The sequence below is a fragment of the Rhineura floridana genome, chromosome 22, assembly GCF_030035675.1.
Source record: "Rhineura floridana isolate rRhiFlo1 chromosome 22, rRhiFlo1.hap2, whole genome shotgun sequence".
Taxonomy (NCBI): domain Eukaryota; kingdom Metazoa; phylum Chordata; class Lepidosauria; order Squamata; family Rhineuridae; genus Rhineura; species Rhineura floridana.
In genome coordinates, this window is record NC_084501.1 from 18603277 (window position 1) to 18627607 (window position 24331).

The following is a 24331-nucleotide window of genomic DNA, read 5'->3' on the forward strand; positions in this document are numbered from 1 at the left end:
CCCCCCTTTACCCCCCCCCCAAAAAAATCATGGTATAGATGGCTCCCTCTACTGTCTGTAGGGTGAAAGTGCGAGAGGAGAGGAAATAAAAGTTGTAAAAAAAGGTAAGTGAAGCAGCAGTGTCTTGTAAGATTGAATCGCGTATAGGCTGCACCTCTCCAAAGGGTATGCAGTGAAAAATACGATTTATTTACAAGCAGGGCCTGCAATAAACTGTTGCAGTGTAGCCTCACCTCCTACAGTGCATCTGTTAACGCCCTGCTCTTTTCCAGGATACTCCAATCAATCCCCTTTCCATTCCCTGCCACCGCAAGACATTTAGCATTCTGTGGCCAGAACAGATACTCAGTGGGGTTTGGGGGGGGGGCTTAGATTTTGTTTTGCCTGAAGATTCCTTTGTGCTACTAATGCAAACCTTCCTAGAGCAGGTGTGGGGAATCTTTGGCACTTGTAGCTGTTGCTGAACTACATCTCCCATCAGCCCTAGCAAGCATGACCAGTGGCCAAGGACAATGGGAGTTCAGTAACAGCTAGACGGCCACAGGCAGGATTCGCACTTTGGCAGGCAGCAGAATTGTGGCTTAATTCCTTAATGTGGACTAGGATCCAAAGATCTGCCCCCAATTACTTCTGCATGCCTTAAGGCTCGGGATCATCAAATCAGCACACCTGACCCTCCACTTCCCCTAAATGCCATGTGGCAAGTGACTTTTGAAACTACAGTTTCAAAGCAGGTTACAATATGCCACTGGCAAAAATTCACATCAGCTCTATCCAAACTCTCTAGGGTACTATCCTAAGTTCTGCAGCTGGTACCCAAGAGTGCGACTTCCAGCAGAAGCCACTCCTTTAGGACAAATAGGTTGCTGTCCCACCAGCCTCACTGAAGGGCCTTTTTCATTACAACCAGAGGATCATCTACCCTCCCAACAAACAAATCAGAATAGATGCTCCTGAAATAGAATCATAGAGTAGTTGAGTTGGTAGGGGCCTATAAGGTCATCAAGGACAACCCCCTGCTCAGTGCAGGAATCCAACTTAAAGCATCCCTGACAGTCAGCTGTCCAGCTGCCTCTTAAATGCCTCCAGTGTTGGGAGAGCCCCATCTCCCTAGGTCATTGGTCCCATAGCAGTACCACTCCTAACAGTTAGGAGGTTTTTCCTGATGTTCCGCCAAAATCTGGCTTCCTGTAACTTGAGTGTAGCCAACATTGTCTATTCGCCCTGCAAACAAATCAGGATGAAAGCTGAACAAAACAGGTCATCTGGAAGTGCTCCTAAGTGTCGAGTAAGTATATCGATGCTCAAAGTCAAGAATCACCCCCTGGAGGTCAACTGAAATAACAATATTCTTCAAAAATATGGAGTATATTATATGAGCATTTTAAGATTATCCTCTTTGGAAAATAAACCCCCTAAAAGGCACAGCCTATTTTCCTAATGAAAAAAAGATAAAATATATGCTTGTTTATTTTTAACATAGTAAAAGAAATCAGTGAAGAAAAGGCACGGCGAGAGTTTGGAAAAATCTGAACTTTGGGTGGAGTCAGAGAAGTGATCTTTAATAAATTAGAATTAGAGGTTTAATAAGCAAGATGAAAGGATGCATTTCTGCACACAATGCAGGCACATAATCCACTAAGCATTTTGGTTTCTTTTAAGGCTTAAAGCAAAGAGATGAAGGAAGCTGGGTCTATTTATACAACCTTCATGTTCGGAGGCAGTCTACCCCCAAATACCAGATTCTGAAAGTGAATGGGGTGAGGAGAGGCTGGTGAAGCTCAAGCCCTGTTTTGAGAATTTCCCAAGGGCAGATGACTGGCTACTTTCTGAAACAAATATACTGTAATTGCCTTAAACAATCATACCTCAAGCTCAGTATTATTGACACTGACTAGCAACAGCTCTCCAAAGTTTCCAACAGGCATCTTTCCCAATCCTTGGGATGGTGGAGATTGAACCTGGGGCCTACTGCATGCATAGCAGGTGTTCTGCCACCGAGTTACGGCCTGCAATTGAATTCCTTTTTTAAGTAGCAGTATCTCAAGTCTGAGACGAGAGTTGCTCGGATCAGGTACCTTCTTTAGGCAGAGCGCCTTGAAGCCCTTGTTTCTTTAGCAGCATAATGCAATTTCCCTGGTATGTTCAGTAAGCAGAGCTCTCCCCTCAGCCTTCCCTCTCACAGCAACTGAATTATCATTGCCACCATGCCTGCGTGTGAACCCAAATCTCCAACAAGACGTTCAGTATTTGTATACTATTATTAGCCATGGTAGCTGTTGCACGACAGCCAGTGTGGTGTAGTGGTTAAGGTGTTGGACTACGACCTGGGAGGCCAGGGTTCGAATCCCCACATAGCCATGCAGCTCACTGGGTGACCTTGGGCCAGTCACTGCCTCTCAGCCTCGTGAAAACCCTCTTCAGAGGGTTGCCATAAGTCAGAATCGACTTGAAGGCAGTACATTTACATTTAGCTGTTGTGCCCATTGGAGCTGGTAGGGTGGCAGTCAAGGAGCCCAACAGTAGGTGGAGCCGGAGGCAATGAGCTTGGTGGTGCAGTGGCCTGCTTGCCCTAATGGGCCAGTGATGATCGGTGATCATGAATACATTGGAAGAATGACTCCATGTCCATCACCCACATGATTTCAAATTGTAGCACAGAGTTGATTAATAATAACGCTTGGCATTCATAAAGCACATGTTCATCATTTAAATGCAGGGGTGTCTAACCTTTCTTTTTTTGCCCAAAGGCCACCCCACCATGCCAGCAGTGGGAGTGGCCAAAGCAAAAATGTGTGCTGCCACCCTCCTCTTCCCCTCATAGAGCTCCGATTCCCAGAGTGGTTTAACAATCCATCTCTCTTCCCAGGGAACTCAGGGAATTGGAGCTGTGTGAGGGGAAGAGGGGGTCTCTTAACTCTCTCAGCGCCCAGGTCAAAATACAGTTCCCAGCATTCTTTGGGGGGAAGCCAGGACTATCAAAGTATAGTGGTATAAGTGCTTTCAATGTATACAGTTGTAATTCAACTAAGTTTTACCGAGAGTACAATTAAACTAATGGACCTAAATTCCTGTCATTTTTCATTCATTTCAACATGTCTACTCTGAGTAGGACTAAGACTGAATACAACCCATAGTGTGGACTTGGCCTCTGTGTATTATAAACAAAACACCTGCTGATCCACATCAAGGGGAATTTACAAGATGCAATTCATGTGATTTATCAATGAAATCGATGCAGATCCAGCTCTACCCTTAGCTAGAGCATGAGTGGGAAACTAAGGCTTGAGGGCCGAATGCGGCCCTCCAGATTTCTCTGTCCGGCCTGCTGGACTCTTCCCAGGCCATATGCCTCACAGAGTGTTTTTCCTGGCTGGAATGAGCCCTTGAGCTGTGATGACATCTCTTTGCTTGTATGGATGGACAGGGGCATGCATGTGTAGAACCCTCTGGCTTTTGTGTGGTTGAAACGTAGCCTACTCTAGGGCAACAGCCACATCCATTGCTCCACCTACTTTCCCTCTGGCCCCGCTCCCTACTGGAATACAGCCCTGGGCTGAAAAGATTTCCCTGCTCCCGAGTTGGAATGAGGCAGCAACCTCAGGTGGCAGATGATGCTAGGCAATAGCGTGGCGGCAAAGTGTTTGGAGCTGTGCACCGCACCATGCAGCCAGCCCTGTACCCCATAAGCTAGCCTGCTGCTGTCGAGTAATGTGGAGGATGCTTGTCCCAGCACCAGTGTGAAAGGAGATTCAAATGCCAGCCTGCTAGACTTCCATACATAGAATTGGGATGTGTGTTTGATCTCATCCTTCACCTCGGGCGGGAAAGCTATCTTGTGGCCAGCCCTGCCTGTAAGTGTATGGCACAGATGAGAGAGTTTACTGCATTTCCTCACAAACTAAGAGGCACTCTCGCAATACTCTAAGGGCGACTCAAGCCAGGCGAAATGGCCTAATCTAGCAAGCGGCACTGGCTCTAGGATTTTGGGCGGCCCTTTGGGCACCATATCCTCAGTGTACCCTTATTCTGGAAGAGGCTGAACATGAAAACAAAGAATTCTCTTATGGTGATCAAAATGATAAACTGCAGCACCATGTAGTGTGGTCATGGTAGCGCTGGTATGATGGGAAGCCCTCTTCAGGGTCTCGGGAGCCATGACAAATGCCCAACCTTGCCACCTGCCGGAGCCGCCCCTGCTAGCAAATACAATTTTAATAAAGACACCCACAAAAGACAAAAGTCAGGGCGGAGGGAGTGTCATGAAAATAGGACACAACTGGAACTCATAAATATATATGGTTTGCATGTGTGTTTTGAAAAATGTAAAAAGAAGTGAAAAAGAAAACCCCCAAAGCCACTGAATAGGAAACATTTTTTTCCATTTAATACTAGAATCTCTCAGTATTTGAGATGCAGGCCTTTTATGCAATTACATCCAATGTTAAAATTGGTAATACATAATTTACAAAGATTAACATCAAAACAATGGGTCTATTTAGATATGCTCTTGTAAAAAGGAAATATCTTAGCAGCATTTCTCCTCAGGAACCACACGGCCTATCCCCATGCAGACTAAAAAGAGTTCGTATCTATATTTGCAACAAACGTAGTGCTTTTATTTCCCCCACCCCTATTTTTCCTGGGCTTCCATCAGCGATCAGGTGAAACGCTGCCAGTCTCCTCAGTTCATACAAAATAAGCCAACCCACCCACCCTGATTTTTTTTTTAAAAAAGTCAGTAATTTTCTACACCAGTAAGAAAACAAAGGAAAAACGAAAACAGGAACCCAAACCAACACAAATTCTTCGCGCTTACCTAGAATTTGATTGTCTAAAAAACATCTGGTTTTAGTCTTTCAACAAAAGAAAGATAAAATGGCAGAGCTACTGTCTTGCATCTGGGCACGCTTTTCATCTCTCTTCTTTAAAAAGGACTTTCTTTTTTTAGTGTTTAACACCATTTTGAGATGACAATTTGCCTCCCCCCTCCCCCCCCCCGTTTTGAACTAAATGGAGCGACTCAAAAGATTCTCAGGCATGCATTTTTTTTAAAACTTTTTTTCCCTACGACACGTGAGTATTTTATACTCAGGGTTCTCCTGTACAATGCTTCTCTACAGTAAGAAAATATTCCAAACTATTTTCTTGTCTTTTTTTAATAAAATATGTTTTTTCCTTCCTCAAAGGGCTTCCCTCCCCTCTTCTCCCACCCCCGACTTTTTTAAATCATCAGGTTAAAATCTGAATGGAATGGACCCCTCTTCCTTCTTTGTTCCAAACAAAGAGTAAAATAAGAATTATATAGTTAACAAGAATGTACAATCAGGACAAGCTTGGTCCGTTGGGAAAGAACATGGAGAGAAACTGAGAGAAAGAGACCTCTACCATATTGCTTTACAACCACACAGCAAAGGGGAAAGAATTAAGATATATACAACTTGGCACATTTAAAAACAGGATTCTTTTATAAGGACATCTAAAACAGGACCATAATATGCATATGAATGCCAGAGAGAGAGAGAGAGAGACTGAGAGCAAAGCCACATTAAAGGGCCAGTGTATGCCTGACTGCCAGCTCCCTTTGCCAGTAGTTTGCCGGTAGACCACCGTGCTGGGGGCACGGCGTGTCCTCAGGAGGGACGCCCCTCCCTTCAAACGCGGCACCAGATGACAGTAACTGTGGTGGCTGGACACCATATTGCATTAAAGCAAGGAAATTATTCCTTTGCTGCAGCCAATGAGAGTTAACACTTGTCATTTTTTTTACCCCCCTGGATTAATGGCAGAGAGAGGTGAGAGAGTAAAATACACTGTCTCTTTAAGAGACGGGACGCTTTTAAGCCGTACAGGGTTTTTTTTTCCTTTTCTTTTTTTTTAAAAAAATGAGACACAAAGAGTAGTGTTATCAGTGGATATTAGTCTACAGTTTCACAACAAATACTTGCTCAGAAATACTGGTCAACGGTTCATGTAGTGAAAGGTTTGTGGGGTTTTTTTGTCTTTTAGAATTTTCACAATGCACTGGACACACAAGAACCACAGCTTATATATATATATATGTATGTATGTATATATATATATATAAACACACACACAAAAACAAGAAATGAACAAAAAGAAAAACCCAACGGGATGGTATTAGGACTGAACTTGGCTTTGTAAAATTTCTCTGCAGCAAAAAAAATGAAAATGAAAATCACTGCCCCACCACCCTGAGTTGCAGCACGTGGAAGCAAGTGCTTCGAAGCCAACGGCTGGTGGGGCGATTTCTTCTTCGGCCCAATAGATCCGAGAGCCCTCTCGTGCTCAAAGCGGCGCTCTTCCTCCATCGTGTATCGTGCACAAATTGAAGAGCTCGCCATCGTTCCCCCCCCCCCCGGCTCCATATCTTCAGCCCCTCGGGGGCCTAGGCCGCTTTCCCCACCCCACCCCACTTCTGAATGGCCTCCAAGGTTGAGTTGTTCAATGGTGCACCAGTTGCAGGAGAAAAGATGCCTAGTGGGAGGGGTTCCTACAGGAGCAGAGGTGTTCTGAACCTGATTTACCTCTCCCCCCCCCCCCTCCGCCACTTGTACACCCCTTTCCCGTTGTTTCTGCGCAGGAACACCAAAGCAAGGGGTAGGGCTGGGGAGGGGAATAAATTAAATCTTTCTTTTTTTTTAACTGTCTTGGGACAAATAACCACAAGGTTTTTCCTTAGTACCTTAACAATGACAACAAGGCACGCCCAACACCACGTACACCATAAGACCACTGCCAGGCAGGCTATGGGGCAGGGCGGGGCAGGGCCTGCTCGCTTGCCCAATCGCATCACCTAAGTGCTACAGAACCGTTTTTGTCAGTTTCCTTCCGCCCTCCTGCCCTCTCCTCCTCCCTGCCCTCAACACACAACTGTAGAGGTGCAGGAAGGCGTTAAAGCCTTGCCCGTCCGTCAGTCTCACGCACAAGCTAACGGTGGAAACTCCAGGCCGCAGCCTCTCCCTGGGAGCACAGAGTCACTTCCTAAAGCTGCTCTCCGCAAGAGCCAGAGTGCGCCGCCGCAGCTTCCTCCCCGAACCTTCCTCTAGCAAGTACGTGACGTCAATGGCTGCAAGAGAAAAATAGGGACGACAGGCTTTAGGGACGCTCTCCAGAGAAGTGACAGAGGTTGCCTTATTACCCTGAGCCACAGCACCAGTCCGTCGAGCTTAGTGTCGCCCTACGCCAGAGGTAAAGAGGCCTCAGGCCCAGGGGCTGGAGGCGAGCCTGGCCCTTGGAACTCTGCCCAGACCACACATCTTCTCCCTATGCCGTCGAGGGCTTGTGCCTAACATGAACATGTCCTGAGCCCCAATCATGCCTCTTACTGGACTGGAGGCAGAGGTGTGTGTCTGGGTGTGTCCATCTGTCTATGCATATATTGAAACCTTTTGGCTCATGTGGCTAGAGTGTGGCCTACTGCACAAATCACTTCACCCTCTTTTGCTTCCAGCTCTGCCCATCGCTGGCAAGCAGCTCCTAGGAAGCTGGCCTGTGAGTGAACACAGCCCCTCAAGTTGAAAACACTTCCCTATCTTTGGTCTGTTATCAGGGGCGGGGAACCTTTGGCCCTCCCGATGTTGCTGAACGACAACCCCCCATCTACCATGCGTGGCGAACGGCCAGAGATGACGAGAGTTGTAGTTCAGCAACGTCTACACCGGCTGGCAACGGCTCTCCAGGTTTCCAGGCAGGGAGTCTCTCTCAGCCCTACATTCTGCATGCCAAGCAGGAGCTCTATCACTAAGCTCCCCCTCTTGGTTCTGCCGTGAGTGTAGGCCCCTCACCAGGGGGGAAATCATTCAGGAATTCAAATTCACCTCCGAGCACCACCATTCAATGAATTTGGGTGGGCAGATGGAGTAGCTGCCACTGGACTGATTCGGGCTGAGAATTGATATGAACCACAGGAAATGGTACCACATTGCCGCTTAAGCATAGCCAGCATGCTGCCCTCCGGGTACAGCTGGGCTCCTACTCCTATCAACCCCAGTGAGCATGGCCAATGGTGGGAACTGTAGTCCAACCCCCTCTGCAGGGCACCACCTTGGTTACTCCCATCGTAAGCTGCATATCGCTCGTGTACAGAAGCGCATCCCCATCAAGACAAAGGTGAATTGTCAAGAACAAAGGGCTAGCTGGGACTGTTCCTTCCTGATGTGTTAAATTGTCTGTGTCTGGAGAGTTTTTATTGGGCGGAGAGAAAGCAGTATATAAAAATTTGAGTGTTGGCTCCGTCTCAAAGTATCTCATATCGTCATCTCACCATGGCAAAATTTCCCTGTCAACATTTGTTATGTAAACTTTACTCTTACTCTGTCCAATGGGTAAGAAGCTCTGGGCTAGCGACAGCACCTGGACAAGCTTTTGGCATTATGATCTGGCTGGCTGGTCCCTAGAGCTCTTTCCCCGAAATGCTGGGAGCCACATTATTAACAATCCTACAGTGTGGTGTAGTGGTTAAGGTGTTGGACTACGACCTGGGAGACCAGGGTTCGAATCCCCACCCAGCCATGAAGCTCACTGGGTGTCCTTGGGCTAGCCACTGCCTCTCAGCCTCATGAAAACCCTATTCATAGGGTTGCCGTAAGTCGGAATCGACTTGAAGGCAGTACATTTACATTTTTTATCCCTTTAAAAAAGGGATTCTGTAGGGGAAGAAGAGGGTGAACGAGTGGGGCTCTCATCTCTTACCATTTTTCCCTGGGATTTTCTCTAGGAGGGTGAGAAGGATTTGGTTGAGCCTCTCGCGCTGCATGTGCCTGCGTTCCTCAGGGGTGCAGGGCCGCCTTGGCATGGGGTTGCTCTCCTCCACCTTTTTATCCATCTCGCCGCTTTCCTGGGGAGGTGCCTCCTTCTCTGGCTCCTCCAGGCTGGGCGTTGGCTCGCTAGGGGCTTGCTCTGGACTTGCGATCACATCCTCCATGACAGGGAGGGGGTCTTCCTCCTGGCTCAGGTCTTTGTTCTGGGGCTTGGAACGGTCAGACTTCCAAGACGACCTGGGAAAGACGGCATCAGTCACACATCATAGGACGATCTTTAAGCACGGCTGCGCCTCTCCCATAAATATATATATATATGCACACACGAGGGAGGGACATGCAATGGCATCAATTGCCCCTTGTGTGTTCTCTGTCCATCCAGCAATGGCAGCCACATTCAAGAAGATGGCTGAAGGCATCATGCTTGTGAGGAAATTCAAAAAAGGCCCCCAGGCACACACAATCCACATAACAGCTTACAGAACCCAATTGAGAAGGTGCCTTTTTGACGCGTTGCCCAGAAATGAAGTGGCAGAATTCTGGACTGCACCCTTTCAAGCTGTGAGCAAGAGAGCTCCGCGGTACAGCACACGCTTTTGCATAGAGCAGGCTCTGGTTTCGATCCCCAAAGGCATCTGCATGTAGGGCTGGGAGAGACTCCCCGCCTGAAACCTTGGAGAGCGGCTGCCAGTCAGAGTAGACAATACTAAGCTAGAGAGACCAACGGTTTGACTCACTAGAAGGCAGCTTCCTAAGTTTCTAACTGCGGGGAAGGGTCATACCTCAGTGGGAGAGCATCTCTTTGCATGCAGAATTTCAACAGGTCTATCCTGAGGAGAACTTGGTTGGATAAAACCTTAAACAAACACACACACACCTCTTTTTTGGCCTGTCATCAACTGAATGCCAATCAATTTCATCGGTGACCCTGAATTCTAAGGGCTATATCAGGGTGGGGGGACCTTTGGCCCTCCAGCTATTGCTACTACAATGCCCATCATCCCTGGCCACAGGCCACACTTGCTGGGGCTGATGGGAACTGGAGTCCAGCAACATCCGGAGGACCAAAGGTTCCCTACAGCTGGGTTATGGGAATCCTGGGTTGTAGGATACCCCACTTTAGTAATGCCATCCTATTTTATTTGTTTATTACTACATTTATATCCCACCTTTATTCCTCCAAGGAGCGCAAAGAGGTGAACAAATACGGCTTGCCTCCTCCCAATTTTATCCTCACAACAACCCTGTGTGCTAGGCTGAGAAATGGCGATGGGCCCCCAAGGTCACACCAAGTGAGCATCACAGCCAAGTGGGGATTTGAACCCTGGTCTCCCAGGTCCCAGTCCGACACTTTAACTGCTACGCCACCATGGCTCACTTTCAGCTGGGGAGGGGGTAGAATCTGGGGGGGGGTAATGGCCCTCTTCTCTGCCCCCCCGCCCACTAAGCTGCCTCTACTGCGGGGGGGGGGGGGTCTCCCACATGGCTTCTTGGATGCTTAGTGACTTGCAGGAGACCTTCCCTGAAGTGCTTGGTGCCACAGGCGGGCCAGGTAAAAGCTAAGCTGGTCTCGCTCCCTCCCTCCCTAAACCTGAGGAAGGGAAGGAAGGGGAAGTGATACACATGCTGTGCCTCAGAACAGGGGCTCCAACCCAACCCCATGTCTGTGGAAGCAGGGAGAAGCGAGGCTGAGGGGAGCAATCTTCTCCCCACACAGAAGGGAGTTGGCATCAAGGGTGGGAACTCGGCAGCCCTCCAGGTGTTGTCGGGGCTCCGCCTCCCATCAGCCCCAGCCAGCCAAGCCATTGGGTCAGGGACGATGGGAGGTGGGGAGTCCAGCCATAACTGGCAGATTGTGCCACACACCCCTTTTTGCATGGCCTTCCCTCTGGAGCAAGTGGGAGAAGCAACCCGCTCGGAATATCCTTTCCCGCCAATGGGTGATTTTTATACACCTCCAATGTGCCCCTCTTCAGCCACCGTTTTCCTAAATTAAAAAGGCCTCAAGCACCTTAAGTCTTCTGTTGTAGCATCACATTCAAGGCATAGCTGTTGCACCCGTGCCCCCTCCTAGCCCCGGATCATGAAAAGGCCCGAAATCCTGGCTGGAGGGAGGGGACAGAGAAGAAGGGGTCTGTGCAGCCAGACAATGGCCCCTCTGGCTGTCGGCACTCAAGTGGGGATAAGAACAGTCATAATACCCTAATTTGGATGCTTAGCAGATGGCAGCATTTTATTGTTTTGTGTAAGCCGACTCAGGGATCCTTCTGGATCAAAAGATGGGATGGAAATCAAACACCTATAAACTAGTAACATTTGACTATCTGCTTGCTGCCAGTTGCGTTTGCAACAAGAGCTGGCTCAAGGAATTGAGCCAAGTTGCATGCACATGGGTGGGTGTGCTGCGCAGTGAGTGGCTCCCTAATTGTTAACCTTGCCCTCAGCCTGATTACTGGAGTTGCTGAGACTTGATTGATCAGGAAAACTGTATGCACAGATTTTAACGTAGACAATCATCTGTCCCCCACTGCTCCAAAACCCCTCCAAAAAAACGCCTCAAAGAACTCAGGGACTCACCTGCCTCCATTTCTCTTGTAGTTGTCAGGGACGTAATGTGGCTGCAATGGAGAAAGAAGAACACATTGAAAGCTCAGAGGAGCCTTAAGGGCTGTAAGTAGTGTCAGGACACTTGCTCTGCTTGCAGGAGGTCCCAGGTTGGGAGAGGCCCGTCTGATTCTCTAGTTGCCAGTCAGGGTAGGCAACAGTGAACCAATGGTTCTACAGGGTAAAGGGCAGCTTCCTATGCACTTCTTTAAATCAGCCCTTTATTCAGAACCATGAGGGCTGGAATCTTGGTGGTGGTGGGGGTACGTGCAGGGCTGTAACTCTGTGGAACAGCACCTGCTTTGCATACATCAGGATCCAGGTTCAAGGCCCAGCATCTCCAAGACCAGCTGGCAGAGATCCCCCATGACACCATGGAGAGCCACTGCCAGGCAGCACCCAGCAGAACAGAGCAAGGCAGGTTCCTATGACTAGGCCTCTTCAGAGCTTGGGAAAGTTACCTTTTTTGAACTACAACTCCCATCAGCCCAATCCAGTGGCCATGCAACATGGGAGCTGTAGTTCAAAAAACGTAACTTTGCCAAGCTCTGGGCCTCTTGGCCTAGGAATGAGCATGAGTTGCAAGTGAGAGAAAAAGGAAAAGTCAGATGATGGGGAAGGAGACGGTGGAGACGGAGGGTCACGCGAGGCTGCTGTCACATTCGAAAACTCTAAAAAGTGGGGCAGCAGTTCTGTAGAGGGGTGTACCCATTTAGTGCTGCAAAATCTATCACTACGCATCAAGGTGCACCGTGCGTCCTGTGCCTACGAAGGCCAAATAATGTTGACTTTGACTGGGGGGGGGGGATCAGAACAAGTTGTAGGTTTATATCCCATTCCTGTCACCTGATAGCTAAGTCGACTAATAGCTCTGCAGAGGTGTGAAGTCAGACACCCCAACCACCACAAGCCTTGCTCAGACTTTCGGAGATTTCATCAGGCGTTGCCCACACACTTTCACCCGTTGTTGCAGCCCTAAGGACTAGCTTCCCTTTCTCCTTTTAAACACACTATTGCCCGTTACCTCCCTTACTGCAAACAAGCCGAGCTGTCTGTCTTCCCTTCTAAACAACTAAGTGAATTTGAACAGCATTGGGGGGGGGGGCATGTGACTGTGTTACTATGCAGATGCTGACAAATATACACGTTGGAAGAGCTGCCACTCTCTGCTGCTGCAGCAAAGAAAATTGGATCTTAAATTCACCCAGGAGACAACAAAGGGTAACAACTTAATAGACAAAAGCTCTAACGGGTTTCCACTGGCTTAATCCTTATAACTGTCTGCATGAATGACCACAATTTGTGATTGGTGCTTTCTTGCAACATTTTGAGAAACAGCTGAGTTTAACGTGCAAGGTACGATTCCCCAGATGACCAGTGGCATCACGGCTGCTGCCGCCGCCAGCGGCTCACCGAGAAGTCTCTCTTCGGCGTCAGCCTCTTGGGGAAGTGGTCGAAGGCGTAGGATTTGGTGCACACCGGAAAGCGGTTCCGGTGGATCTTGTAGAAAAGGTGGGCCGATTTGTCGAGGCGGTAATCACAGATGTACACGTCCTGCTCCTTCACCCCCTTTGGCCTTCCTGTGGGGAAGTTTTAAAACAGACAGAATCTCAAATGAGACGGGGTGCAACCAGAAGCGTAAATAGTGTGTGCAGGCTGCGGGAGGAGGAGTGTTTTAGGGCTCCCAGAAGTCTTTATAGCGATTTCTTCCGTTTATTGGTGGCACTGAATGCTGAGAGCACGCACGCCTGGGAATTATCAGTCTCTACAGGGAACGGCTGAGAGAAAAAGCAAGCTGGCTTGGACACCCGGCGATGGCGACTTGCCTTTGCAATAGGTATAGAGGTCCAGCACGCAGCAGGTCCCCACCACAGCTTCCAAGGGGATGATCTCATAGAGTGGTACCCGGAAGAGCTCGTTGTGGTAGAACTTCCGGGAGGGGGAATGGTGCGTTTCGTGAGGACGGAAATAGTGGTGGCCAAAGGCAAACCGTTCCTCCCTGATCAAAGGGGAAAGAAAAAAAGACATTTCCCATGGAGCTGTGACTACGAGCCCCCTCCCACACACACAGCTCACTATATCTACAGAATTTGCTCCCTTTCTTGATGCCTGACAGTCACACACACTGTGATGCTGAGACGCTGGTTTTCCTTGGTGCAGGATGCTTATAGTGGAACACCAATCCAGGGGAGCCCCAGCCGGACACAAGGTGGCTTCAGTGGCAGAGCGAGGCTTTCCTTTCTTTTCTTTCACTTTTCCAATAGAGCCCAATGCAGTTGGGTTCGCACGAGGCTTCCACCCAGGCTCAGCAGAGGATGCTCAATGCACAAGCGCTTCCTTTTAAGCAAAGCGGGGCTGGGACTTACTTCTCGTTTTTCCAGAGCTTTTCAATGCGGAAGATATCGAGCCTCTCTCGGTTGATGTGGGACAGCAGGCGGTATGACTGCCGGACGGGGTGGCCATCCGGGGTCCTTCTGCTGTCTCTCATCAGGTACACACAGTCACCTGTTGACAGGGGGGGGAACACACATACACATGAGAGGTGCTTTTTCATACCACAGCAGGATAGATGTACAGCAGATGTGGGGAACCTGTGGCCCTCCAGATGTTGCTGAACTAAAACTCCCATCATCCCTGGTCATTGGCCATGCTTGCTGGGGCTGATGGGAGTTGTAGTTCAAGCAACATCTGGAGGGCCAAAGGTTCCCACACCTAATTTGCAGAATCCTAACAAGCTGGGTGGCGGCGGCTGTTCAGTGGTTGCACATGAAAAAATGACAGGTTCAGTAACTGACGTCTCCTATTAAGAACACAGAAAGCCAGTTGGATCAGACGAAGCCTCCATCCAGTTTAGTATCATGTTCCCTATCAGCAGCGGCTTATAGGCGACACGCTCCTCCCCAAGTGTTTGGGGTCCAGATGTACATGGCCACTGAACGTTATTTTGTTATTACTTACTATATTTCATAAGTCACATTTTTGCACTCAAGGGCCCCAAAGCGATTTACACAGTAAAAATTAAAATGGCAAAGGCATTAAAATCAGATTAAAACAGCAATACACAAGAGCTAATATTTCTCACCCCACAGTATGTTACATAGGAACAAGTCCTGCCCTTAAAGGATGATCATGGCAAAGGCCACGGACCCTCCCAATTGATAAACCAAAAGCCTGGGCAAATGAGAATGCTTTAGAGCCTGGCACCTAAAAACAGACAGTCATGGTCTGCCAGGCTTGCTTCCCCGGGGAGAGCATTTCACAAACGGAGAGCTACTTCTGAAAAGGCCAGTTCTCTTGGCGCCAGCCCTTCAAGGGAGGGTACAGAAAGAAGGGGCCTCATGGACAACACATTCAGTTGCCATTTTTATTTACTTAGTTATTTTTTATTTTATCAATTTACAATACCACTTAATACCATTCAAAGCGATGTACAAAATCTCAATATAATGAAAATAATCAGTTAAAACAATAAAACCAGAATTCAGTTAAAATGCCTGCTGGACTAAAAAAAAACAAAAAACGTCAGTAGACACTGGAAGTTCAACAGGGAAGTTCACCTCAAATGGAAGGGAGTTCTATAAAATTAAGTACACAATACTTGACACACAGCTCCTGGTGGATACAAGCCGCGTGTCCAAGCCATGAGGGACCACTGACAGTGACTTCCCCGAAGATCTTAGTGATCGGGCAGGGATATGAGGGATCAGGCAGTCCCCGAGGTATCCTGGTCCAGAGGTGTTAAGGGCATTGTAAATTAATACAAGAACCTTGAACCTGACGCAATAGCACATGGGCAGTCAGGGCAAGCTTTTCAGCACCGGAGTTATGTGCTGGTGGTAGTCTGTCCCCATCAACAGTCTCCCCGCAGCGTTTTGCACCATGGCTAAGAGCTGTTGATAAGACTACTTCTTCTCTATAAAAGTTGTCTCTAATTCCCACCCACATTACAGCTACCTAACTACCACCACATCTCCGATATGGCAGGGTCAATAAAGTTCTTTGGAGAGCAACTGCCAGTTGGACAAGGTAGCTCAGTGCTAAGCGTGGACCAACTTTCTAAGCCACTTTGAGGCAGCTTTAATTTTGATACCTGCAATCAGTGAGTGAGGCAGGCTCAAGCACCTTGACAAATGGTGGGGTGAGAGAGAGGTAGAAGATGTCCCCAAAGACCCTCTTGGCTGCCCCTTAAGCAATCCCCCCCAAGGACATCAAATACCAACCTTGGCGTAGCAACAGATCATCCCGCAACAGGCAGATGAAGTAAACGCAGCCAGGCTGGGCGTAATGTGGTCGCGGAATCATAGGCACCTCCTATGAAAAGGAAAAAGGCCAAGTGCTGTGATGCGTCTCATTGTACCTACTCCTTTGCAAAATCAAGTTGGATGCAGAAGAGGCACTAATAAAGCCTGGATTTTTTTTACCACCGCAGAACTAGACAATTCAATTTATTAAATATACATCCCACCCTTCCAGGGTGGCAATTTGAAGATTTTCACCTTGCCTTTTCTATCAAACGATCTCCAAGGAAGTTCATGACAGATTACAGCAGGGATAGCCAATGTGGCACCTTCCAGGTATTGTTAGACTCCGATTCCCATCAGCCCCAGAGCTAGTATGGCCAACGGCGAGGGATGATGGGCGCTGGAGTCCAGTGACATCTGGACAGTACCTTACTGGCTACCCTTGGACTACAGCAATACAAGAGAAAGGGTTGCATCCAACAACGTTAGCTCTGTTCAGAGCAGATCCATTGAAATTAATGCCCATAACTAACTCTGGTCTACTGATTTCAACAGCGGATTCTTGGCAGACCTTAGCTCAGCCTTTCCCAACCAGTGTGCCTCCAGATGTTATTGGACCACAACTCCTATCAGCCTCAGCCAGCATTACCAATGGTCAGGAAAGATGGGAGTTGTGGTCCAACAACATCTGGAGGCACACTGGTTGGGAAAGCCTGCTTAGCTGGATACAACCTGTTAACTTGATGGGGGAGAACCAAGAGAGACAGGGTGTTAAAAGGCCCCTCCCCAGCTCTCTGGTGTTCCTGCAAAGCCTGCAGCGAACTTAGGAGGAACAGAAAAGGCTCCTCAGCAAGACAAGACAGGAAGCTCTCACCAGAGCTTTCTCCTCACATGCACAGACAGGGTTGGTAATGGCTATAAGAAGCCTCCTCTTCTAGCGCTTCAGGGAACCCACTGACTTTGCACACATCAGACAGGAGCAACAGGTGCTTACCACACCCCAAGGACCCTGGGGATTGTGGTTTTTGTGGAGAACGGCCAATGACCACAGGGCTACAGTTGCCAGGGCTCTGGGGAAGAGAAAGCCACTGAAACGACCCAGCCGTTTTATCCTAAAATCCTCTCTAAGATCTGCATGTGGGGACAAAAAAGGCGGGTGTGATCAGGTCATCCTGCCAAGTTCTGGGCAAGTGAAGGCGGGCTTACCCTATCCACCGTGCGAGGTTCACACTGCTCACACAAGTAGTGTTCGACGTCAGAGTTCACCCCCATGCAGTCACAGTGCTGCCAAACCTAGAGAAGACAGGCAGGTCAGAGAACGAGGAAAAGGAAACCCATCTCCCCCGTCCCCAGGCCCTAAGTACATGTCAGAAGACAATGTGGTTTTTTGTTTTTAATTAAAAGCATTTCTAAGCCACTTCATATTTTAAAATCTAATAATACAACAGCAGAAACGAATACAACAGTACCCTAAAAATAGAGAAATAATGTAAAAACCTGGAGCTGTAACCAATGTTAGTCTTGCTCAGAGTAGACCTCTTGAAATTAATGGGCATGACTAACTTAGGCCCATTCAGTTCAACGGGTCTACCCTGAGAGCAGAACTTAGCACGATGCCACTAAGTTCTGTAAAAGAGTATTGTACAAACAGAAATTCAATGACATGGTCCAATTTCACAGGTCAGGGAAATGCAGAGGAAGGAACCCCGCCCTCAACACTGCATAACGGCACAAGAGCCTGCTGGATCAGGGGTTTTCCTCAGGACTGCAACGGAAAGAAAAGGAAAGCAGAGAAACCTCCCTCGCAGCTTGCTCTGATGCCGTTAAATATCACCACACACACAAACCCATAAATGAAGCCATTTTGCTTCCCCCCCCATCTAGTTTTGCCCTTAGATCACCATCCAGAGATCTGGCTCTGGGGACCCCTACTCTCAGAGGTTAGACAGGTGGCAAATGGAAGGCAGAGGCTTTTCTATAGTGCCACCAGAACTCCCTCCACAGAGAGGCTGCAGCAAGCTGGCTCCTTTGTGCTGCAGTCATTTAAGCACCAGGAGAAGGCCATTTTATTTTTGAAGGAAAACAAGATTTATTCTTTGTTGGCTGCCGCTTTCAGCAGTAACTGTTATTTATGGCTTGATGGCATTTTTGTACCATAAAAAAAAAAAATACTGTACGCAGCTTTGAGCATTTCTAGCAGAAAAGCAGGATAGCAGTACTTCAGAAAAAACAAAATGAAAGGAAACCAACTATTTCCCCCCTCCATGCCTCACTGGGGATTGAAGGAAATCTGCTCCTTCCTTTGGATTCAGAGAGGCATCAATCTAACTGTACCTGCCTCCTATTCAGTGGTAGATGCTGCCCACTGGGACCGGTAGGGTGGAAGGCAGGGAGGCCAACAGCAGGTGGAGCTGGAGCCAACTCATTCCAATTTTGTTCCTCTCCTCCTGAAGCACCTTGGACAGTTCCTTGAAAGGTCAGACTAAAACCTGGAGCGGACTGCACCACTGACATGGAGCCACTGGCCACTACTGTACCACCACCAATTGTTTGAACTTCCTACTGCAGCAGGAGAAGCACAACAATATCCAGAGTTCTTTTGGGGAAGGGAGTAAAGAAGCCATTTCCAATCCCTGCCACCTCAGGTTTAAAAAGTACCTTAAGGTTAGCAGGGATGGGAAAGATTCTCTGCCCAAGAGAAGCACAGTAGACAAAACTGAGTCAGATGGACCAATGGTCTGACTCATTACAATGTGGCTTCACATGTACATAACTGGCTTTTTATCAGAATCTGTATAGTTTTGTGGATGTCTGAATTTTAATTATACCCTATTGCCCTAATGTTGTGTATTTATATGCTGGTCTTTGACAGTAATAAATTTATTTTAAAAAATTAAACACATGTACATGAACAGCGTGATTGTTATTGGGCTAGTGGTAACACAGAGGCGGAGCTTTTTCAGTGGTGGCACCAGTGTTGTGGAATGCCTTCCCTGCTGAAATACGAGAGGCCCCCTTCCATGTTGGCATTCCGCTGGCTCTTGACGAGGGACCTGTTTAATGCAAGCACTGAACTTCCTGATCTAATTGTTTTTTTTAACTGTTTAATCGTTAGGCATTCAAACTTAGCTTAAAATTTATGTTGATCTATATGGATTGTTTTTATTCTTGTTGTTCGTCGCCTAGAGTGTCCCTAACCCGGACAGATAGGCGGCTGAAAAATAAAATTTATTATTATTATTATTATTAAACTGGCTTGTCTCATTGTTTACTTTCATTACAGATGCTTTTAATGCTTTGACTGAATTATTTTATTGTGTATTTTAATTATGTATGAATTTTATAACTGATTGTGTGCTTGGAAGCTGCTAAGCAGCCATTCTGGCATAGAAGCGGTATATAAATTAACAAACAGCAGCAATCAAATCTGTTTTTATCTACAGCATGAACAGGCTAGCAACTGGTACGCCGAGACAGCTGTCAGGAGGCCCACTAGGCCAAGCTTAAGATGGTCTGCTCTAATAGGCAGGATCACCGATACCTGATGGCTATAGAACAAGAAATCGAAACACTGGTTTCAGCCATGCTTTTTGACTGAACTAAGGCAGGTAACGGGAGAGTGTGTGCACATGCATTTCTCATCGGCAGCTGAGTACGTAGCCCTTTTTTCCCTGAGGACACAGGCAAGGAGAAGGGTGCACAAATCGCCCTCACCATGCACTTGTCGCACTGGATCATGAGCCCTTCGTCCTTGTACAAGCCACAGATGCAGCGGATGACGTCCTCGTCCTTCTCGTGCCCGCTCTCCTTCTCACACACGGAGGTGTCGCTGCTGTCTGCCTCGCTCGCCGTCTCCCCCACAATCTCGTCGATCTGGGCGGCTGCCTCGTGGCGGGCATTGTAGTAGGCCTTCCGCAGCCGGCAGACGTCCCGTCCGATCGGAGATTTCCTGCCGTAGTACTTCTGAGCGGGAGACAAAAAGGCCGGCAACTCACTCCCCTCCTCTCCAGCAGACTTGCTTCTCAAAGCCTCCCCCTCACATCATCTTCATCAGAAATTTTTACCTACCCTTCACCCAGAGGTCCCAGAGCGGGTTACAACAATTTTAAAACACATAATTAAAATAGTAAAAAAAAACAACCTAAACATCACAGAAAATAGGGTCGGTCCTAAAAATATACATCTCAGGTGTTGAAGACTAGGGTAACCTTTACCACCATGAAACTGACACATTCTCTCCCCCCTTCCAATCCACCAGTCCTGCCACCCTGGAAAATTTCCATCCAGCATAAACAAGTGCACCCTGCCCCAAAACATGACAGTGTATCCAAAGCACGAAGAGTGGCGGCTTCCAATTCAGGGCTCCATTCAGTCTGGAACGGGAGCCTTATAGTCTTGCTCAGGCTCACTTTGATGGAGATTTTCAGGAGAGGGGTGGGAAGGAAAAAAAGGACACCTCTTCTTCTTCCCCACTCCTTGAGGTCTTCTGCTGCTGTGTTATAGTGCAGTGCCACAAGGCTTCCAGCTCAGAACTTGAACATTTTTTAGTTATATGGTGTGGGGGGTAGTTCAGGCAAGTTTCTATTCTCTGTGGTTGCAAAGAGACACTTGAAGGCATGTGGGCAGTGACCAGTGAAGTCTCAGAGATGGAGAATGAGGGCATAGATAAAAAGAGTTAAGATAGCTGTCAAAAAGGGGAGTCAGGCTTGCTAGCAAAAAACTGTTTGCTTTCTCAATTGACTATTTATTCTAGTGTTGTTTTCGATAAATAAATAGGTTTAACATACTTAAATTAATGAAGGTGTTCTGGTCTGGGTGGATTCTAAGATTAATCTGGCCCACACACGGACGTCTCGTCTTGAGAGTCAACTACCCATGGGGACTCTGCTGTTTTGTTTTTAAACACAGGATTCTTTTTCTCGCCTTCTGCAGCAGCTGGGAGTGGGGGTGGGAGAGGATGAAGGGGAAAAAGTATTTCGACTCAGCCAATGCAGAATTCAACTCCACCCTCCTGATAAGTGATGTCAGCGGGTTGGTAGGCGAGTGTGGTTTTGGGAGAAATGGCCTTGTGGGACAAATTGGACCCCTGGCGGGCCAAGACTGGCCTGCAGGCTGGAGGTTCTAGACCAGTGGCTCTCAAAGTTTTTTGGTTCACGGCGCACTGTAAAACATATACAAATTTTCTGGCACACACTGTATGTGTGTGTGTGTATATATATTAATTGATCATGGATGTAATAAATCTCTATACAAATGGGTTTCTTCTCATTTTAAAAATATACTTTCATAATATTTGCGGCACACCTAGTCACCTCTTGAAGCGCACCAGTGTGCCAAGGCGCACCGTTTGAGAATCACTGTTCTAGACTAACCTAGTGACCTCCAGCCAGCCTTGTAGGGGGATTCCTTGGAATGTCCCAGCATTGCAAGATCCAGCTTGTTTGTTGCAGAATAAGCCTATATTATTTCTATTGATTCCCTTACTCCAGCGTACACGCATGACAGCTCTGGGATCTTAAGGACAGAAGCAGCCTTGGACAAAAAATATTCCCCCCATCCCAAGTTTTAATTTTCTTGGGCAGGACCCAGATGAAGACTGAAGCCTTGGGTGGACAGTGAACTCGCTTTGCCTCAGAAGAAAGAGCATCCTGTCACTGGACAGGTATTCATCCTGACTCTTCTATGCTCCCCGCTCCAGGGGGAAAGGACCAACTAGGATTTTCTACAAGAATCAAGATGCCCCCCGCCTACTCAGCAGCTAACTCACTTCGGTGTTGCGGAAGACCTTGAGCATGTCGCCGTCAAAAGCCTCCACCGTTTTGTAGTAGCCTGTCAAGATCTGCTTCTCAATGGTGGTGAGGTCAAGTGGGTCAGAGATCTTCTCGTAGTAATCGGCGTTTCTAAACCAGGCAGGAGTGGAAACATGCAACGTTTAAAAAATATTTGAAAAGTGGCACCAAGCCTGTTTAAATCACAGATTCCTGCCCCCCTTCAAGAGAACGCGAGAACCTACTTTTTCTTCGGGGGCAGATTCAGCAAAGGAGCTGCAAGCGCTTGCCTGGAGGAATCTGCAATGGAAAGCAGAGAAAGAAGGTTGGCCTTGTGCCTTTTTTTTTTTTTGCTGGGGGGTTGATTATTTGGAGGGAGTAATTATGGGGAATTACTTGCAGAAAAGAAACACATGCCTGTTAGTCCCTGGCTTGCCTGAGTCGCCACCATATTGCAGCTAAGAGGAAATAAAGAGGCAAAGCTTGGACTGCTGGTGTTCAAAAGGGGCTCTTCTGGGAGGAGAGTCGCTGTTGTGTTTGTGTCCTGCTTGTGGGCTTCGTGGAGGCATCTGGTTGGTAGCTACAGGGAATGGGATACTGGACTAGAAGGACCTTTTGGTCTGATCCTGCAGGGCTCCTCTTACGGGTAACCGTGAGGGAGGGCTCTTGCATTCACACCCTGCCTACAGGCTTCCTGGAGGAATCTGATTGGCCACTGTGAGAACAGGACGCTGGACTAGGTGGGGTTCTGGCCTGATCCAGCAGGTCTCTTCTTATGTTCTGATTACGACCTCCATCCAGCAGCCTGCTACTCCCTTGCCCTGTGCCCCCCTCCCCGTGCTGTCCACTGCTTCTAGTGCTCCAGCCCCTGCTGTCTCGTCTCCTCACAATGCATAATGACTAAAACCGGGGTGGTGGTGGTGAGGGGAGCTGGCCAATTCACAATGTAACTCAGCAAGCCTGGTCTAAACACTGCAGGAGACGAGAAAGTATACAGGATGGTGCCTAACACCGAATCAGACCATTGGTCCATCTAGCTCAGTATAACCGACACTGGCGGGCAGCAGATCTCCAGGGTTTCAGACCAGGGTCCTCCCAGCCCTGCCTGGAGATGACAGGGACAGAATGCAGGGCCTTCTCCATGCAAAGCAGGTGCTCCATCACTGAGCCACGGCCTTCACCTGAAGTAGCAACTGCTCTCACCCACAAGCCACCCTAGAATTTATTGCTGAAACCCTGCAATCGACCCTCCTCCCTCTGGGGACTGTGTCCCACAATCACAGAATCATAGTATAGTAGAGTTGGAAGGGGCCTACAAGGCCATCCAGTCCAGCCCCCTGCGCAATGCAGGAATCCAAATCAAAGCATCCCCAACAGGTGGCTGCTCAGCTGCCTCTTGAAGGCCTCCAGTGTCGGAGAGCCCACTGCCTCTCTAGGTCATTGGTTCCATTATGGTATGGCTCTAACAGTTAGGAAGTTTTTCCTGATGTTCAGTCATGGAGGCTGCCAAGCTATTGGTTCCTGCCCCTGGCACTCAGCTGCCATCACCTTTGTATGAGATGATGCCATCGCAGATCTCCTTGAAGATTTGTGCGAGGCGTGCGGTACGGGCAACTTCGATGTTCTCTTCAGCTGCCGCCAGCCGCCGTGTTCGCACTGAGCGGGAAGTCTGCAGGGCAGAGAACTGTGTCATGAAGACATCTGAAAAAGAGGGAGGGGGGAAGAAGATATGCCTCTTTAGTTAAAACCCACAGGAACATAAGAATCTGCCTTATTGGTTCATTAGTAAGGAGGCAGACAGCCAACAGCACGTGACAGCTCTGCTAAAAACATCTCCACTGGCTGCCCGCACATGCTATCAAGGCAAGGTTCAATGCTCTTGTGTTGATATACAAAGCCCCGAGCAACTCGAGTTCAGGCAACCTTAAGGGCAGCCTCAGTCCTTATATCCCAGCTTGATCTCCGAGAGAATCCGCAGCAGCACTGTTAATTGTCCTCCATGTTAAAGAGGCCCAACTGGACTCAACTGGAAGGAGGGCATTTAGTGTTGCTGGTCCCATGCTATGGAATGCTTTTCCAACAGAGGTTCAGCAGGCATCCTTGCTTTTGACTTTCAGGGTCTCTTGAAGACTTTTTAATGTAGTAGTTTAAAATGTTCTTGAGCAGCCAGCCATTTTAATGATTGTTCTGTGTTGTTTTCAAAGGTTTTTTTTAGTGTTACTGTATGCTACCCTGATGTTTTGTGAGAAGGGTATACAAATGCTTTTATAAATAAATACATAATAAATAATTTTTAGTTCAGATTAGGGTTTCTGTCATTCCCAATCCTATCGGGAGGATGCTAACTGAACCTGGGAATTTCCCAATTCCTCTTCCCTGAACAACCTGTATGTCAGAGGGACTTTAAAACTGTCAGTCTCCTGCAATTGCACACTGAAAGTTCTTGTAAATATCACGCCATTGCTGCTGGATCAGACTTTCGTTGAGTACAACTGCAACGGATAAAATGCAGTCAGGGCATTCTTCGTCTAAGTGTTTTTTAATAACCACTCACATGTGGCAAGGAAGAGTTGCTTCTAGGCGATCAGGAAAGGGAGGTACAAGTTTGTTCATCTTGTCTCTCAAGCCACAAATGACAGATGGAGGGATGAGCAAGCAGATGGGATAGGCAACTTTTGTGGACTGATTTGAGAGCTGGCTCGGCCTCTTCCCAACCTTGGCGTCCCCAGATGCTGCTGGACAACAATTCCCATAATTCCTGACCACTGGCCAGGCTGGCTACTAGGGCTGATGCGAGTTATAGTCCAGCAATGTCTGGGGACCCAAAGGTTGGGAAAAGGCTGGGCTAGATGACAAAATGGTTGAAGTGAGACGGGGAAGTTAAAATTCATGCAACGCTTGCGGGGACCTGGAAAAGACAGGGGCAAGACAGCAC

At 48.0% G+C, this 24331-nt stretch overlaps 1 protein-coding gene across 3 annotated transcripts in view; it reads right to left on the reverse strand.

Moving 5' to 3' along the window:
* Positions 1-4365: 4365 nt before the first annotated feature.
* ASH1L (ASH1 like histone lysine methyltransferase) overlaps positions 4366-24331 on the reverse strand; it is an 85134-nt gene continuing 65168 nt past the window's right edge. For all 3 annotated transcript variants that reach the window (XM_061606769.1, XM_061606767.1, XM_061606768.1), the window contains 12 exons: positions 22945-23097; positions 21642-21696; positions 21396-21528; positions 19343-19591; positions 16835-16921; positions 15608-15698; positions 13754-13892; positions 13214-13386; positions 12801-12967; positions 11361-11401; positions 8716-9020; positions 4366-7090 (listed from right to left, as the gene is read on the reverse strand). In XM_061606769.1, coding sequence (XP_061462753.1) covers positions 6999-7090; positions 8716-9020; positions 11361-11401; positions 12801-12967; positions 13214-13386; positions 13754-13892; positions 15608-15698; positions 16835-16921; positions 19343-19591; positions 21396-21528; positions 21642-21696; positions 22945-23097 — 1685 coding nt within the window. In that variant the 3' untranslated portion in view covers positions 4366-6998. The remainder of the gene's footprint in view (positions 7091-8715; positions 9021-11360; positions 11402-12800; positions 12968-13213; positions 13387-13753; positions 13893-15607; positions 15699-16834; positions 16922-19342; positions 19592-21395; positions 21529-21641; positions 21697-22944; positions 23098-24331) is intronic.